The sequence below is a fragment of the Colletotrichum orchidophilum genome (genome assembly GCF_001831195.1).
Source record: "Colletotrichum orchidophilum strain IMI 309357 chromosome Unknown Scaffold_54.1, whole genome shotgun sequence".
NCBI lineage: Eukaryota > Fungi > Ascomycota > Sordariomycetes > Glomerellales > Glomerellaceae > Colletotrichum > Colletotrichum orchidophilum.
The window spans coordinates 4,526-18,977 of NW_019173010.1; the positions used below are offsets into that span (position 1 = coordinate 4,526).

Genomic DNA, 14,452 nt, shown 5'->3' on the forward strand with positions numbered 1-14,452 from the left:
TCTCTCCAAATCCCACGACAGCCTCTCTCTGTCTCCTTACCTCACCCTTTTTCTTCCTCTTTTTCTTCCTTCCTCCTTCTCACCACCCCTACGAGTCCTACTCCTACGACTCTGGCTCCCACACCTCTATCCCATCCTCCACGGGCGCCAAAGATTCCATCCAATCTTCACATTGGATCGCCCGTGAAGGACCAACAACACACCATTACCATTACGAAACACCGCCCGTCCTGAGGACGAGGACGACATTACCACCACCACCGCCACCACCACCACCACCACCATCACCACGACCGACATCGATACGGCAGCATATAGTCTGCCTCGCAATCTCACACATCAACCGCGGTCATGCTGGACTCGTCGGTAAGCCGGCGACACCAGCCGATGGACTCGTCCGCCGTCTACTCCCACTCCCGCACTCGCACGACGTCCTCAAACACATTCCCAATCCAAAGTCCGACGCCGATGCACCTCCAGCAGCAGAATGCCATGAACCCTCAACAATTCAACCGCCGCTCCCCCTCGGTTAACACCTTCAGCACCACCTCGAGCATCCCCCCGCCCGCCGCCTACCGCACCTCGCCCACCACCGACCTACGCCGCTCAACCTCCTCCCGCTCCGGCGGCAGCACGCAGCCGACCGGCTACGTCGCCCTCCTCCGCAAGCAAAAGGCCACTGTCTGGTGCGACCGCGCTCAGTATGAGGACCCCCGTCTCCTGGCCCAGCAGCGCGCCGCCAAGATGCGCGCCACCCTCGAGGTCATTGGCGGCCAGCGCACCGCCTCCGGCCTCTCCGCCCCGTCCGGTGGCAGGACGAGCACCGGCATCAGTGCTACCGGCAAGGTTGCCGCCAAGATCCGCCACCACGGGAAACCCGCAGTCGTGGGCTACGCTCCGGGAGAGCACCACGTCGGCGTCGGCGGCGTGCCCATGCGTCTCAGCGCCACCGAGGTCGAGGGCGAAGACAGCGACGACGACGACGCACGCCTGCATCACAGACGGACCGGTAGCAGCGGCCGCAGTAGCACAGCGAGCCGCCGCGGCCCGGGATACAGATCGTCCGGCGGCGGACGCCGATGGAGCCCGGGAGACACGCCCGAGAGGAGCGGCAGCATGGTCGAGGATGTGCCGGAAGACGCCACGCTGGGCGACAACGCGAGCGGCAGGGCCATGACGACGGCCTCGGGGAGCAGCGGCGAGCGGGCGGACAATGTCGGCGAGCTGGGCAGCACCGCGGCGGCGCGGCTGGCGAGCAACTCGCTCATGCACTCGACCGTCACCCGCGAGAAGAGCGTCAAGAGCGCCGATGAGCTACGCAGGAGGGGCAGCGTCGACGAGCGCACCACGACGCTTACCGGAGGCCGTCTTTACATCGCTAACCCCGATTAAAGAGTGGCCACGCTGTCCCCATACCCCCACCCCGTTCGGGGAAGAAAGACACACAGACGAGCCGCCGACTTTCCCAATACGTTACGGGCCCATCGGGATGGGCTAAGCCGCTTTACTACGAGAGAATGCGATTCGACATTCATCCGATTTCCTTTGATTTCCTTCGATTTCCTTGTCATCGCCAATCTGTACGAACGTCTCCTTGAGGCACACCTATGCGGTCGTTAAGGGGGATGGGGGCGGTGTTTGGTGATTTCTTCACTGTCACAAACTTGCATCACTCGGCGTTTTACTTGAGGACTTGTTTTTTTTTGTTAAGGGTGGGATGATACCATACAGAGACCATTCCCGAGATGACACAATCGGCTTACCGGAGGTGCCTGGGGAGGGGAGTTTGAATTCCCGTCAAAATTTTTCCACATTGTTCCGCTCTACGATCGCTTCCATCGGGCCTCTCTATCTGTTCCTACTCTTTTTTTCCTTGGCCCGGACTCTATTTCTTTCTCCTAGCTGGCGACACACATCGCACGAACGGGCCCATTCCAGCCTGTTTCCTAATCTGTGGGCAAGACATCAAAAGCGAGACGGGGGGCGGCGGGGAAGCGGATGATGGGGACGACGCAGGCGAAGTTGGAGACGGTCTTCGGGGGAAGACAAAAAACAAAAGACGAATGGTCCAGGAAAAGGGGGCGGAGGATGATACCACGGTTGAGATTGGAAGGCCCCTGGTGGAGGTTTGAAGTCATGGGCAACGGGGGAGACGCGAGGCTGAGACAAGCAGAGAAGCTCAAAATGCTCGAATATGAAAAGCCATTCCTGGGCATCGCGAATGTCAACCTTTTTTTGCCCATCTCACACTATGCTGTGCACGCTGTGTGTGACCTCTCTGCTGCCCGGGAACGCGAATTTCGGGAGGATTGAGTGCCGAAAAGTTGATTAAGCCCAGCCACCGATCTCTGGAGAGAGAGAGACACAAACACAGCCGACCCAGTAATGTGAGACTACCTTAATGCTTCTTCAGCCGCAACGCCGTTTTCAATGGCCACAATTTCTTGGGGGTCACCGGGTTTTTTTTACAAGACCATTACCGCCATGGCAATATCCAAGACGTCTTGGCCAACCCATTCCCGTGTATCCGTATAGAAATGGGAGACGTCAAAGCCCGTTTTGCAAGATCGGGGAGTGGGATGTTGACTCGAGGCATGTGGTGAGCCGCTTGCAGTGCTACATTACCTACTCTGGCAAGTCTGGCTTCTTGGTAAACACTAACTATCTACTTTGTCGGCCAACTTGTCATGTGTTCCCAAGATAGTACACTTTTGTAGATCTAACCTTTCCTTAGCTCGGACTTGAGCCCGTCTCTATCTACACATACTATCTACGGTAGTCAGGTAGCATGGGTTTTCTGCCATGCTACCATGACATTGGACTATCGCAATGGCAGAACTACTACGGCGGCTGTCAGTTCGTCTTTGACACGTGCAATCTCGTGTTTCGAGGGTTTAACTTGTCCCAAGGTTCCTAACTAACGTTCCCCGTATGGCGCCGCCGCCCCCCCCCCCCTTCATTCTTTGGGTTCGAACGGGAGCCCCGTGGCCCCGTACCCCAAACTTTGTTTTCAAGGGTCTGATGTGTTTTGTCTCACTGATGACATGCATTTCCATGGTTCTCTTTCTGCAAAGATGCCATGGGGTTCCCAAAGCCAAACGTGGGGTGGTGGTGGTGGGATACGAAGTGAGCAACGTGCACCCGGCCGAACTCGACGACTCGCCCGACGTCGCCTTCAAGAGGCCCAGCGACACCATTCGGTGACCATCCCATCATTGATCTTGAATAGGTTGCATGGCAAGGATGGGCAGTATGCCCAGCAAGCGGAAAACGCGGCGCCGCAAAGTTCAACAGCTTGAGGAAGCCGAGTGCCTTCTCTTCCTCCTCCTCCTCCTCCTCCTCCTTTACAGGCCCGTCCGTCCCTGGCATGAAAGTCCACCCTTCCTCGCTTCTGCATCTCGTGCGTCTGTCTGCCTCTGCTCCTCTTTGTTTATCTGCATTTGGGCGGATATCACTGCGAAAGAACCACCGCCACTTGCCGACGGGGCAGGGATCCCTTTCTCGCTGGCGGCAAAAAAAAAAAACATCCTCATTGTCAGGGTCCTAGTTGATAGAGGGACCTACCACTCCTACACACAGGGCGGCGGCGCTGTCGATCACTTCGTATTGCCCACAAAAAAAGGTAGAATGAGAACAAGACCCCACGACCCCTACCTTTTCTTTTTTCTCTTTCTCGGTTGGTTGGTGAACATACTATCCGTATCGTAGCTCTCATCCGTCGACTCCGTCTGCCCCGATTAATAGTGATGGGACAGACACAGGGTCACCGGGGGGACGGTACCGGGGTGAACAGAGTAAGGCACACACGCCTTGTTGACAGGTGGGAAAGAGAGAAATGGCATCATGATATGATGTAACGTTCTGAGTTGGGCCAAGACCGGTTGACCCCGAAGAAGTGCGGGTCTCTCCCCTTGCCGGTGTGGTGTGGTGTGGTTGGTTCTTTTATTTGGTCTCCATTGAATATTTGGTGGGTCCTTGTCTACAACAGTCTCGGTGTGACGTGACCGAGATTGCAGACCGAAAATGCAGACCGATATCTCCCATGTGGGGAGGCAGCCACAGGCCCCGCATTCCATTCGCAGATGCAACCCGTCGAACTCCAGCCACATCTTGCTGAGCCACAAGCCACGAGGTGGCATCCTCTTATCGTTATCGCTGACATTTGAGGGTGCCTACCTTACCTAATCAACTAATGGAGGTACCTGTCTTGACGACCGGACGTGGGGGCTGCGTCAAAGAGGGTTTGTTAGTACGCAACTCTCGGAAACACCAAGACTTGTGTCCTCGACAATAGACCAAACCAAAGCTGCACTCTTTGAGCTGGTAGAATTATTCAACAAACAATGGAATAGAATACGGGTTTGAATTGTATTCTCAGATCAGCTGTATGGTTCTTTTGACGACAGAAATACAACGCCTAGGGAAAGTCCCTCCTGCGCTGAGGCTTGTACAGTTGAATCTAGCAATACCTAATCTAGAGGTGAACTTCAAGCTCCCATTTAACAAAGTTTCCCCTTAGCGCGACCGCCCCAATCTCCTTTTTCTGCACCGAAGAAGCAGCCCCTGCGACCACCTGCCGGCCCAAAGACACGACCCTGGCCTCCTCAACGCCAAATTTACGCGTCAGTCGCGTCCCGGCGGAGCGCTCCAACCTGTCAACTTCCACTAACGGTCTTTTCCACTTAATCCCACCGCCAATTCACCTCCTTGAGACCGTTGGTCTGCCGCAATTGAGCCTGCCATCGCGACCCTGGTCCTGAAGCCGAGAGACGCCACCTCGATTGCTCAACGTCCCCTCGTCGCTCGGCCAGCAATTTACTCACTTTATTCTCTACCATCGTTCTAGGCTGCCTAAACCAGCTCTACCTTTTCCCCACTCACCAAAGTCCCCAACACGACTTCAACCTCAGTCCGCACTTCACCCGAAAGCGACCGACTCACGAGCACTGTCGCGACCTTTGCGACACCACCGACCACCGATGCCTCTATTTGAGATGTCGACAAATATCCAACGAGAATCAGACATGGAGACCAACGGCCTGAAGAGAAGCCACGACGACTTCTCTGGTGACGAGGCCACGATCGAGGACCGCGGCTTGCAAGCCGGCGTCAAGCAGCAGGCCACCGAGGCCGTAGTCCAACACAGCAAAGGTAAGAGCTGCTCGACCTGTCCACAATGCGGCCATACCTTCGCCCTGATCACCTCTCTAACCTCGACAGCCGTATCTCCTGTGCGCCAGATGCCAACCCGCGATACGCCGCCGCCCCCGAGCAGCCCGAGCGAGCTGACCGATGCCGGCACCCTCACACCAGAGCGAGGCTCACCCTCGCCCGATCTCACACCTAGCAAGAATTCAACTCACCTGACGCAGTCCGCAGACGCCAACCTCGCCTCATCATCAAACACCGCCATCTCAAACTCTACTGCCTCAACAACTCAACCGTCCAAACGGAAGCGTCGGACCGCAGCCGAGAAGGAGGCCGAGGAGAAGGAGAAGGCGCAGAAGAAGAAGGAGCGTGAAGAGAAGAGAGAAGCCAAACAAGCCGAAAAGGCAAAGGCCGACGCCGAGAAGCACGCCAAGCAAGAGGAAAAGCGCCGTAAGAAGGAGGATGAGGAGCGCAAGGTGCAACAGGAAAAGGACAAGAAGGAGCGCGCCCAACCGAAGCTCATGTCCTTTTTCAAGGCACCCACCACACCCATGAAGGATATAGTGGTGCCCAAGATCAAGACGGAAAGTCCTGCTAAAGCCGCCGGGACGCCAGACGCCAAAATAGCTGCAGTCAAGAAGGAGGAGCAGTCGGAGTATGAGAAGCGTTTCAAGCCATTCTTTGTGCAAAGCAGTGTTCGTTTGGCCAAAAATCCTTTTGAGATGGACGACGAGACACATGAGGCTAAAACAAGGGTGTTGGGCGAGTACTTTGACGGGAAGAGAGAGTCGACACAAGCCGGCAACTTTGACCCTATCGAGGTTTTCCAACTTCTCAGCCGTCCTGCCCCACGTGGCAGAATCTACCCTCCAGTGCGGTTCACCATCGAAAACATGCGGAAGCTCACACAAGACGCAAGCAGTGAGGAGGACAAGAAGGCGATTGTAAAGGACATTGCAGATGCGCTGAGAAAAGTCCCTACCAAGTCACTCAAGTTCTACCAGGATGTGCGCCCTCCATACCGAGGCACCGTCACCCTCAGGCCCTACCAAGCAGGCAAATCCGGCATGCGACGCCTCGCCCGAAACCCAACCCGCCGCGACCAGCTCCCCGTTAACTACGATCACGACTCGGAAGCCGAGTGGGAAAGCGAAGGCGAGGACGTTGACATTGACGATGATGACGACGAGGACCTTGATGCCGATGGAGAAGACATGGATGAGTTCCTCGACGACTCAGAAGACAACGGCCCCGCTCGGTTCGTGAGTGCCAACGGTCTCGAACCTGAGAGCACAGGACTCTGTTGGGAGGATGGCACGCGCAAGGGTCCCAATCGCACCGTATACGAACACAGGATGGAATTCATTCTGGGTAAGCTATATCCCGTCTCCCGCTCGTACAGCCGCGTTAACACATGCTTTAAAGAGAGTCTCGAACACCATCACGGCATCGATCCGTTCTCGACGAAATACTGGGAACCCGAGCCAAAGCCCAAACCTGCTGGTCGTCCACTCAAAGACAAAGCGGCCAAAGGTCAAGCGACCAAGGATAAAGCGGCCAAGACCCAAGCAGCCAAGGACAAGACTGCCGCAGACTCGAAGCCGGCCGATGCCTTCAAGGCGATTACCTGCAGCAGTACAAAGAGCAGCGTACAGTCACTGCCGAAGAAGATATTGGAGAATAACAACCTCCAGGAGCTCAAGAAGGTCATTGAGGCGAACCCCAAGATCGCCAAGGGTGGCTTGGTCGATCTCTCGTACGTTGCGCTTGCTCACGCCAAGATTTCCCGCAACGACCTGAAGGAAGCCATCGCCATGATTGCAGAAAAGGTCGGCGGTAAAGGGCTCGCCGGCTCCTGGGCTATCAAGTCAGGTTTCGATGTTTGAGAGAGAGAGAAAGAGAGAGTCGGCGTGTTTCGAATACCTGGGCGTATGAAAAAGGCGTACTTTTCTGATTCGATGAGGATACCTCGGCGGACGTGTTTATCCCACCCGCAGTTTATTATTCGCCATTGCTGAAGTCTTTTTTTGTGGGAGTTGTGCGGATTTCACTTGTTTTCTTTTCGGGTTCTTGAGATCAGTGTCGGCTGGGGTAACAAGGCATGAGCCGGATGGACGGGGCTACACAAGCTCCCAGCATTTTTTTTTACGAGCCGCCGGGGATGGCGGTGAGCTCTGTTGCATGTACCACATGCCTCTGCGCCGCTTGGGCGGTTATGATAAGACGGCATAAAGGCGGCGTACTATGGATCATTCTATTTTTTTCTTTTCTCTCTGTCTCAGACGATACTTTATATGGATGCATACTTGCTCTCTGGGCCAATGGTGGCGGCGGCGTTGGTAGGCACGGTAGATGGTAGGAAGAGAAAAGGTTCAAGCATCTGTCTGTTCATTTGCGTTGTACTCATTTGTGAGATACAGTTGCAAGACTGGTGCAAGAAGATCGATTACTGACCAAACGCTCACACCAAGTTTTGATTCCCTATGACGAGATTGTCTTGCTGAGAGTAATGTGGATAAACCAGATCATGGTAATACGGCATGATTGATCAAAATCGGCTACCTGTGCCTCTTTCCCGCACATCCGTTCCAACTTCGCCCAGTCTGCGCCTCTGGGTTGCGTGCTTCGTTGCATCTACTCCTGCAACATGGTGGAGATGGTAGTCCTCTTGAGACCTGATCAACACCAACCACATCCAACAGCGTGTTGCTTCCGGCCAGCCTCTCCTCCAAAGAGCAGAATCCCAGCTTTCTTCTTGCTTGGAGTATCTAGTCAAATTGCGACATGATCCGCTAACGTCCGTAAGGCCCCCAAACAGCTGCCAGTCCTATCTCATTTACATCTCACGTTTTGGTGAGGGATAACCTGCGCCTGTCCTGGTAGACACCGCACGACCAACGGCATGAACAGGTCACATCCAGTCCCAAATTGGGTTAATTCGGCCGCTTGTGCAGGATTCCCAAGTCCTCAGCTGGGTATCCTCGGCTTGCCCACATGCAATCTACCAATGCGGGAGGCATTTCGGCTTTCTATCGTACGTGGACTAGGACCAGCTGCGACCCCATCTACTCCGCTCCTTTCCCATTCCCTCCTCTCCCCTCCTCTTCGATCCTTGATCTCGCTCTGGCGTCGTTATCTGGACAGGCGCTTCCTCATAATCTAAATTCGAATTGTGATTCTCTTCCTTCAGCACTCTCGTGATGAATACTGACGAGATTCCGCCTGAGACGTCTCCCGTCTTTGAGGAGCTAGCAATCATCCTCCAGGGCATCGACGAGTGCCCAAACCCGAGCGACTGGGATCTCAGGCGGTGTCCAGCCTTGACAAAAAGGAAGACCCGCTGCAAGAACAAGCTCAATGACCAGGATGCAGAGAAGGCGCAACAACTCCGGCACGGTCTCCGTCTGATAGTGGACCGCCCAAAAGCCGAGGATGATGGGGAGCTTCTTTCTCAGCTCAAAGAGTTTCTCGCAGTCACCCACTGCCGGCATCATGATCGAGACGCCCTTCAGAGGCTCGAGAGCTGGAATACGACTCGTGGTGGCGCGCCTGAATCGTTGTCGTTCGAGGAACCACCCACTGTCAGCGATGATAGTTACCAAGGTGCTGATACCCCAAAGTCCACCGCCCTCACTGCCGCGGCACAGCCGGTAGACTCCCAAACCGACCCATCGACGGAAGTGGCGGACGTGGAGGTTTCCATGCTCGTCGAAACAGTCACAGAGAGCGTCTCGACCCTGACCGTCACCGCGGCGGGCGAGACAGTCACGGCAGCAGCCACGACAGAGATCCACGAAACCACCAACGTCGTCGTAGCTGAGCGCATCGAAGGCCTTGGCGTGACAAGGCCCCCTCGGCGGAGAGTGTCTCAACGAGACCACTCCGCAGTCTTTGCAGAAATCTCCAAGCCCCTACGCAACATTGAAAGAAATCACGGCGTCGTCTATGTTCTCGCGCACAACAAATTGGAAGACACGTTCAAGATTGGCTTTACGAGGGGCACCGCGGCGGCGAGGCTCCGGCAGCCGAACAACTGCGCCGGCCGCAACGCGCACATCATCCACGAGACGCCCGGGGGCCCCTTTTTGGGGGCGGCCAAAGCCGAGAGGCTCGCGCAGGTCGTGCTGGAGTTCCACAACATCGGCATCGCCAAGTGCGATGAGTGCGGCGGGGGTCACAAGGAGTGGTTCCGGTCTTCCAAGGAGACGGTGTTGGATACCGTTGCCGCCATGGAGAACTTTGTACGGCTCCCGGCGTATGAGCAGACTGGTGGGGACGACGGCGAGTGGAAGCTCTCGGAGGCCGCCGGCGAGATTGTTAGTGCCATGTGTCATTTCTCAGTCAAGAGGTTGAGGAGCACGATGATGACGACGGGCGCGGTCGCAGAACCCACCGGCGGGGAAGATGAGGGTTTTGATGATGTCGACGTCGACGTCGACATCGTCGACGACGACGGCGATGACGAGGCTACGGAGATTCTGACAAGTGGGCAAGACGAAAGCGGCAGCCGCGATTCTGTGGTCTCAGCAGGCCCCGGGGAATCCCTGGGAGAACAGGATAAGAGTGAGCCTGCTGTCGCTGCCAAAGAAAAGAGACGCAGGAGGCGGATCTATTTACCCTGGGTTCGACAGGGCACATCCGAGGAGCTCGGCGACCCGGGTGCGAGGGAGCATTCGAAACGAAGCAATGGCGAGAGTGGTCGCAGCAGCGAGAAGGTTGGTAACGTCAACGACGCATTCATGGGTATTCTCTTGAGCCTGTGGCCAGAGGACGCAAAGAATAGGGAGGCGAATGGTGGGAAGGGGAGTCCCGATCGAAAGGATTCGTGGTTGCGGAAGAGGACGAAGGGGCTTGGGGGCTGGGCCAGACAGAGGCGCACGTCTGGGGCATGATGCTAAAGTTTAAATGCACGTGGTCTCCCGGCGACTTTCCTAGACTTGAGCTATTCGACGGCTGTCTTGGGCTTTTGAGGTTCTCTGAGATGGAATGCCGGTTGTTGTCAAGGGACTGGAGCCTTTTCAAGAGAAATATGTCACACACTTTGTATATGCCCGGTATATATTGAATATATCGGGCGGAGGAACTTTAAGCAATGATACTTAGTTTATTCAACTTCTTGGATGCTGCCGAGACTCTTACAGCTGTCGTCCGATTGAGTGCTTCTGAAGCAACAGATTTCTACTTGAGAGAGTTCGGTGCTTGTATGTGTTGGTTCAATGGCTGACCAGGAGAATTTGAGTCATCCATAGTGCCAGATTCGAACACGGGTGCAGCCTTTTGCCTCAGAAATAATTCAAGACATAGTCGTGACATGCATTTATAACGGAAGACCAATCAAGATGGTCGAGACGTGGTATTTTGGTTCTTGAAATTGAAAAGCAGGCCTTGATTTCCGAAATTAAACTGCAAACTCTACATATAGAAATGTATGACTCTTACTTTTCACTCGACGGAATCTTTGCATCCCAAGGCGTTCACCAGACACTCTGTATGTGCAACATCTGAACTGAAAGAGGCAATTGCGTCGTTCTCGGGTTCGGATAAGCGGCGAGCGTGGAAAGTGAAGTAGATTACCGGGAGTGTGGAATTGAATAATACAAAGAGTCCTCCTCCCTGAGGAACTAGACGAGAATCAGGCGTAGGTTTGCCCTACCGTGTTACATATAGATTAGCCCTACGGCGCTACGATTCAGAACTCTAGGTCGCGCAGCTTGGTCTGTGTACATGGCGCCGTTGGTCCCATATATACAAGCTTTCTAACTGAGGGGCCCTCATTTGGGGTGCCTGGCTCTGCGGTGGCTACTTTGCCTACTTTGGTGACGGGGACGCACTTTCATCATCACCGTGCCCTCCGTATCTCAGGCCGGTCGTCCGGGGAGCATCTGCTATTAGATTGAGTGTGCTCCACAACCGTTATTGTAGCCCCCCGTTGAGTAATGAAGGAAGCTGGGATCACGGTCGCTCAAGTTTGCGTGAGGCAGTGCTTGAGGAGGGAAGTTCATCCCATAAACTTCTTTGAAGCAGGTCACAATCTAACCCAGGAAAACCTATGTGCCTGTCGCGCCAGTGAAAGTTTGTTCACTGGAGAGCGTCATCACAGGATGAATAACCCCGTAGATTGCCAAGCATGCCAAGATATATAAGAGAGTCACCATGCTTATGGGAAGAGAAGTAGTACCTAGTTTAGTAGATTACAATCATTCTTTACAGTCGTTGTCACCATGCAACATCCACTCTTTAGCATTGCTTTCCTTGCCACCCTAGCCTCTGGCTATTGGCTGCCCGAGACAGTGAACAAAGAGCAGTTCAAAACCTGCGTCGTTCCCAAGTCCACAGGCGATGACTCCCCGACCATCATCTCGACAGTCAAGTCATGCGGCAGCAACTCTCGTGTGGTCTTCAGCGCCGGCACAGAGTACAGCCTTCTCACTCCTCTGACATTCAGCGGCCTCACCAACGTCGAGTTCTTAATCAATGGCAATCTGACTCTTTCAGACGACCCAGCCGCCGTCGCCGCCGTGGTCCACAACCCCAGTGTATACACGGGCCACTGGATCAAAGTCTCCAAAAGCACCGGCGTCACCTTCACCGCGTCAACTTTACAGGGCGGTGGCTGGATCAACGGTCACGGCGATAAGTGGTGGTCTGCTGCCAATGTCAGCAGCAACACTGGACGCCCGCATTTGTTCTCCTTCGCCGTCACGGGCCTCCGACTCCGTGGTCTCAGGATTCTCAACCCCGTGGCGTGGTGCTTCTCTCTGGCCGGATCAGATGTCTTCATGACCGACACCGTGCTGGACGCGAGCCAAAAGACCGCCAATGCGTTCCCGTTCAACACGGACGGCATCGACGTCGGCGGTTCCAATATCGTCATTGACGGCTGGTACAGCGTGAACGGCGACGACGTTATCAACATCTCCCCGCCCGCTGTCAACGTGACCATGCGCAACATTGTCGCGTATGGCACGCACGGCATCTCGGTCTCTTGCGCGGTTGGAACGGGCAGCGGATATCTGTTTGAAAACGCAGTGATTCACGACTCGGTGTTTGGCGCTCGTTTCAAGGGCTCTGTGGGCACAACGTGCCAGATTTCCAATGTCACTTGGAGCAACATCACTATCACCGAAACCTCCTACCCGATCCACTTCATCGAGGACTACGTCGATCAAGAAAAGGGCGCTGCTGGCAAGAACCTTTCGCTGGCGGCGTATGCAAAGAACTTCCGATGGGAAAACATCAAAGCACAAACCGGCAAGAGCCTCAAGGATGGCAGCTGCACCTCCAATCCCTGCTGGAGTCATACTATCGGTATGTAATCCTGCTTCCTCAAACGTTTTACCTGGTGCGTCGAGCAAATGCTAACGTATACTGATGTTCCCAATTGCTAGGCGAATCGACTGAAAAGGGACTGTACCTCATTTGCAAAGACGCGGCCCATTGCCAAAACTTCACCTTCAAGGACATCACTCTCACTGGCGCTGTAAGTTTTCGCAAGGAATAAACGTGATGAGAGAACACGGCTTACTGACAACACACAGGACGGTCGTCCAGGCCAGATGGAGTGTGTGGGACTGGAGGGAGACACCACCCTCGGCATCCCTTGCACCAATGGTACTTTGACCGGAGGCAAATAGGAGAAAACCCAGACGGTACCTATAGGCTGGGCGTAAAAGCCTTGCGCCTTGACCAGATTAAGCACAGTATTTCATTCAATACCATCAAAAACTTGAAGTTATTTAAACCTATTTGATCGATTATCAGGTCGTGTCATTGACTGTCGTTTTCTTCCTGTGTTCTTCCGCTGCAAACGCCTCACCTCCCCTTGCGTTAATTCACCTTCACAGAGCTCATGATCCGTCGTTTCAATCTACTTCAAGTACTTTGCTTTGGCATAGTATGGTACATTAGAGGTAATAAATAAGCCGAGGAGGATTCATCAATGAACAAACGATGATATATACCGTGGTGTGGCCGAGACCCAAGTGATGGCCCCCTTAAGCTTTGCAATGAAGAGTATCAAGAAATTGAAATCCTTCAATAGCGCGTGATAATAGAATATTAAATCTTCTTGAGGCAGTTTACATTATAAAACTTTCAGCGAATTTCCTTCACGGATAGCTCTGCCTCTTATTCACATCTACATTGGGGGTAGGGAAACCAGGAATGCCTCAGCAGCTGTGGCACTTGCGACGTGATACTGAATATATAGTTGGACTGCGTAGGTTCATGCCAAGTATACTTTGCCTTGATTTGATCAGCCTGGAGGTTTCCAAGTGGATATTGCCTCGTCCGAGTATCTGTCGCTTTATTTCCATGTCCTCTAGTTTCGTTTCCGTGACATACTTCGCTCAAGGTCCCTGATTAACGTGCTAATATGGCTTTGAATGTCTCTAGAACATGCAGTTACGTACGTCAACGTCAAAGGATGCGGTATGCCCGGGATTCTATGCCACTGAAGTTGAAACTAGCCTGTTCATCTGCCACCATCTTTCTCGTGCGTTTTTTTCACTGCCATGCATCGGCCTTACAGGCCAGGCCGGTTCTCGTGGGTGACATGAATGCCAGAATCCGTGTAGACTGCAACCGCGAGAACCTCTCGCGGGCGGTGATCAGCCCACAATTCTGTCCGCTGCAACGCATACAGCAATGGACCCGTGTCCTGGTCGACGATCTGGCAGACCCAGGGTTCAGTATTCGTCATGGGCCGATCCAGAGTGACGTTGTTCCTGTACATGCTTTGGAGAATGATCTCGTCGAGCTGCTTCAGCACTGGCAGGAAGCTGGGCGACGTCTCAGGGTTGGGAGACGCCCTCCAGAGGTTTTCAAAGTGTTGCAGGTATCTTTGTTCCGCCCGTCTATCGCGAGGAACCTGCAAGCCTGGAGGCGGATGCCAGTAGAGAATGAACTCGTAGGTCATTGTGCCGAAGCGGATTTTGTAGACCAGGTCCATTCTCTTTCTCCCTGGGTCTGAAGGCCATTGGTAGGCTCTCAATGAAGCTGCATTCTCCGGCCAGGTTGACAAGCCAAACGTGACAGATTCTATGACTGGTTTTTGCGAGGGTGTATCTTGGGTAGGAGCAGTCGGGTTTCCTTCGGGGACAGGTGGTGCATTATCAGGCTGTTGATTTCGAGGAGCACGGCGAGGGGTAGCATGGTTTTCGTGCCCTAGGCCAGGGTAGTTTGGGAGCCACGCGCTCATAGTGATTTGGCGGGTTCTAATTGGTTGATGGCTTTTCTCGTGACCGTTGTGAGAGGGGTTGCGGTTCAAATCTTTATACTTGTACAATTCTGGGAAGCCAGGATG

The 14,452-nt window shown here is 54.2% G+C and overlaps 5 protein-coding genes across 5 annotated transcripts; 4 read left to right on the forward strand and 1 right to left on the reverse strand.

Moving 5' to 3' along the window:
• Window positions 1-351: 351 nt before the first annotated feature.
• On the forward strand, window positions 352-1,392 carry CORC01_06900 (uncharacterized protein; the record flags this gene model as incomplete). The annotated part of the gene is made up of 1 exon (XM_022618538.1): window positions 352-1,392. One exon carries the CDS (start codon window positions 352-354, stop codon window positions 1,390-1,392), a length of 1,041 nt encoding a protein of 346 aa, XP_022474848.1.
• A 3,632-nt stretch (window positions 1,393-5,024) lies between these two features.
• Window positions 5,025-7,034, forward strand: CORC01_06901 (chromatin assembly factor 1 subunit A; the record flags this gene model as incomplete). Its single annotated transcript, XM_022618539.1, has 2 exons — window positions 5,025-5,151; window positions 5,221-7,034. The coding sequence occupies 2 exons, from the start codon at window positions 5,025-5,027 to the stop codon at window positions 7,032-7,034; spliced, it is 1,941 nt and encodes a 646-aa protein (XP_022474849.1).
• A 1,314-nt stretch (window positions 7,035-8,348) lies between these two features.
• On the forward strand, window positions 8,349-10,040 carry CORC01_06902 (uncharacterized protein; the record flags this gene model as incomplete). Its single annotated transcript, XM_022618540.1, has 1 exon — window positions 8,349-10,040. The coding sequence occupies one exon, from the start codon at window positions 8,349-8,351 to the stop codon at window positions 10,038-10,040; it is 1,692 nt and encodes a 563-aa protein (XP_022474850.1).
• Window positions 10,041-11,369: 1,329 nt separating this feature from the next.
• CORC01_06903 (exo-polygalacturonase) lies at window positions 11,370-12,782 on the forward strand (the record flags this gene model as incomplete). Its single annotated transcript, XM_022618541.1, has 3 exons — window positions 11,370-12,456; window positions 12,537-12,628; window positions 12,687-12,782. 3 exons carry the CDS (start codon window positions 11,370-11,372, stop codon window positions 12,780-12,782), a joined length of 1,275 nt encoding a protein of 424 aa, XP_022474851.1.
• An 890-nt stretch (window positions 12,783-13,672) lies between these two features.
• Window positions 13,673-14,347, reverse strand: CORC01_06904 (uncharacterized protein; the record flags this gene model as incomplete). The annotated part of the gene is made up of 1 exon (XM_022618542.1): window positions 13,673-14,347. The coding sequence occupies one exon, from the start codon at window positions 14,345-14,347 to the stop codon at window positions 13,673-13,675; it is 675 nt and encodes a 224-aa protein (XP_022474852.1).
• Between the last annotated feature and the right edge of the window lie 105 nt (window positions 14,348-14,452).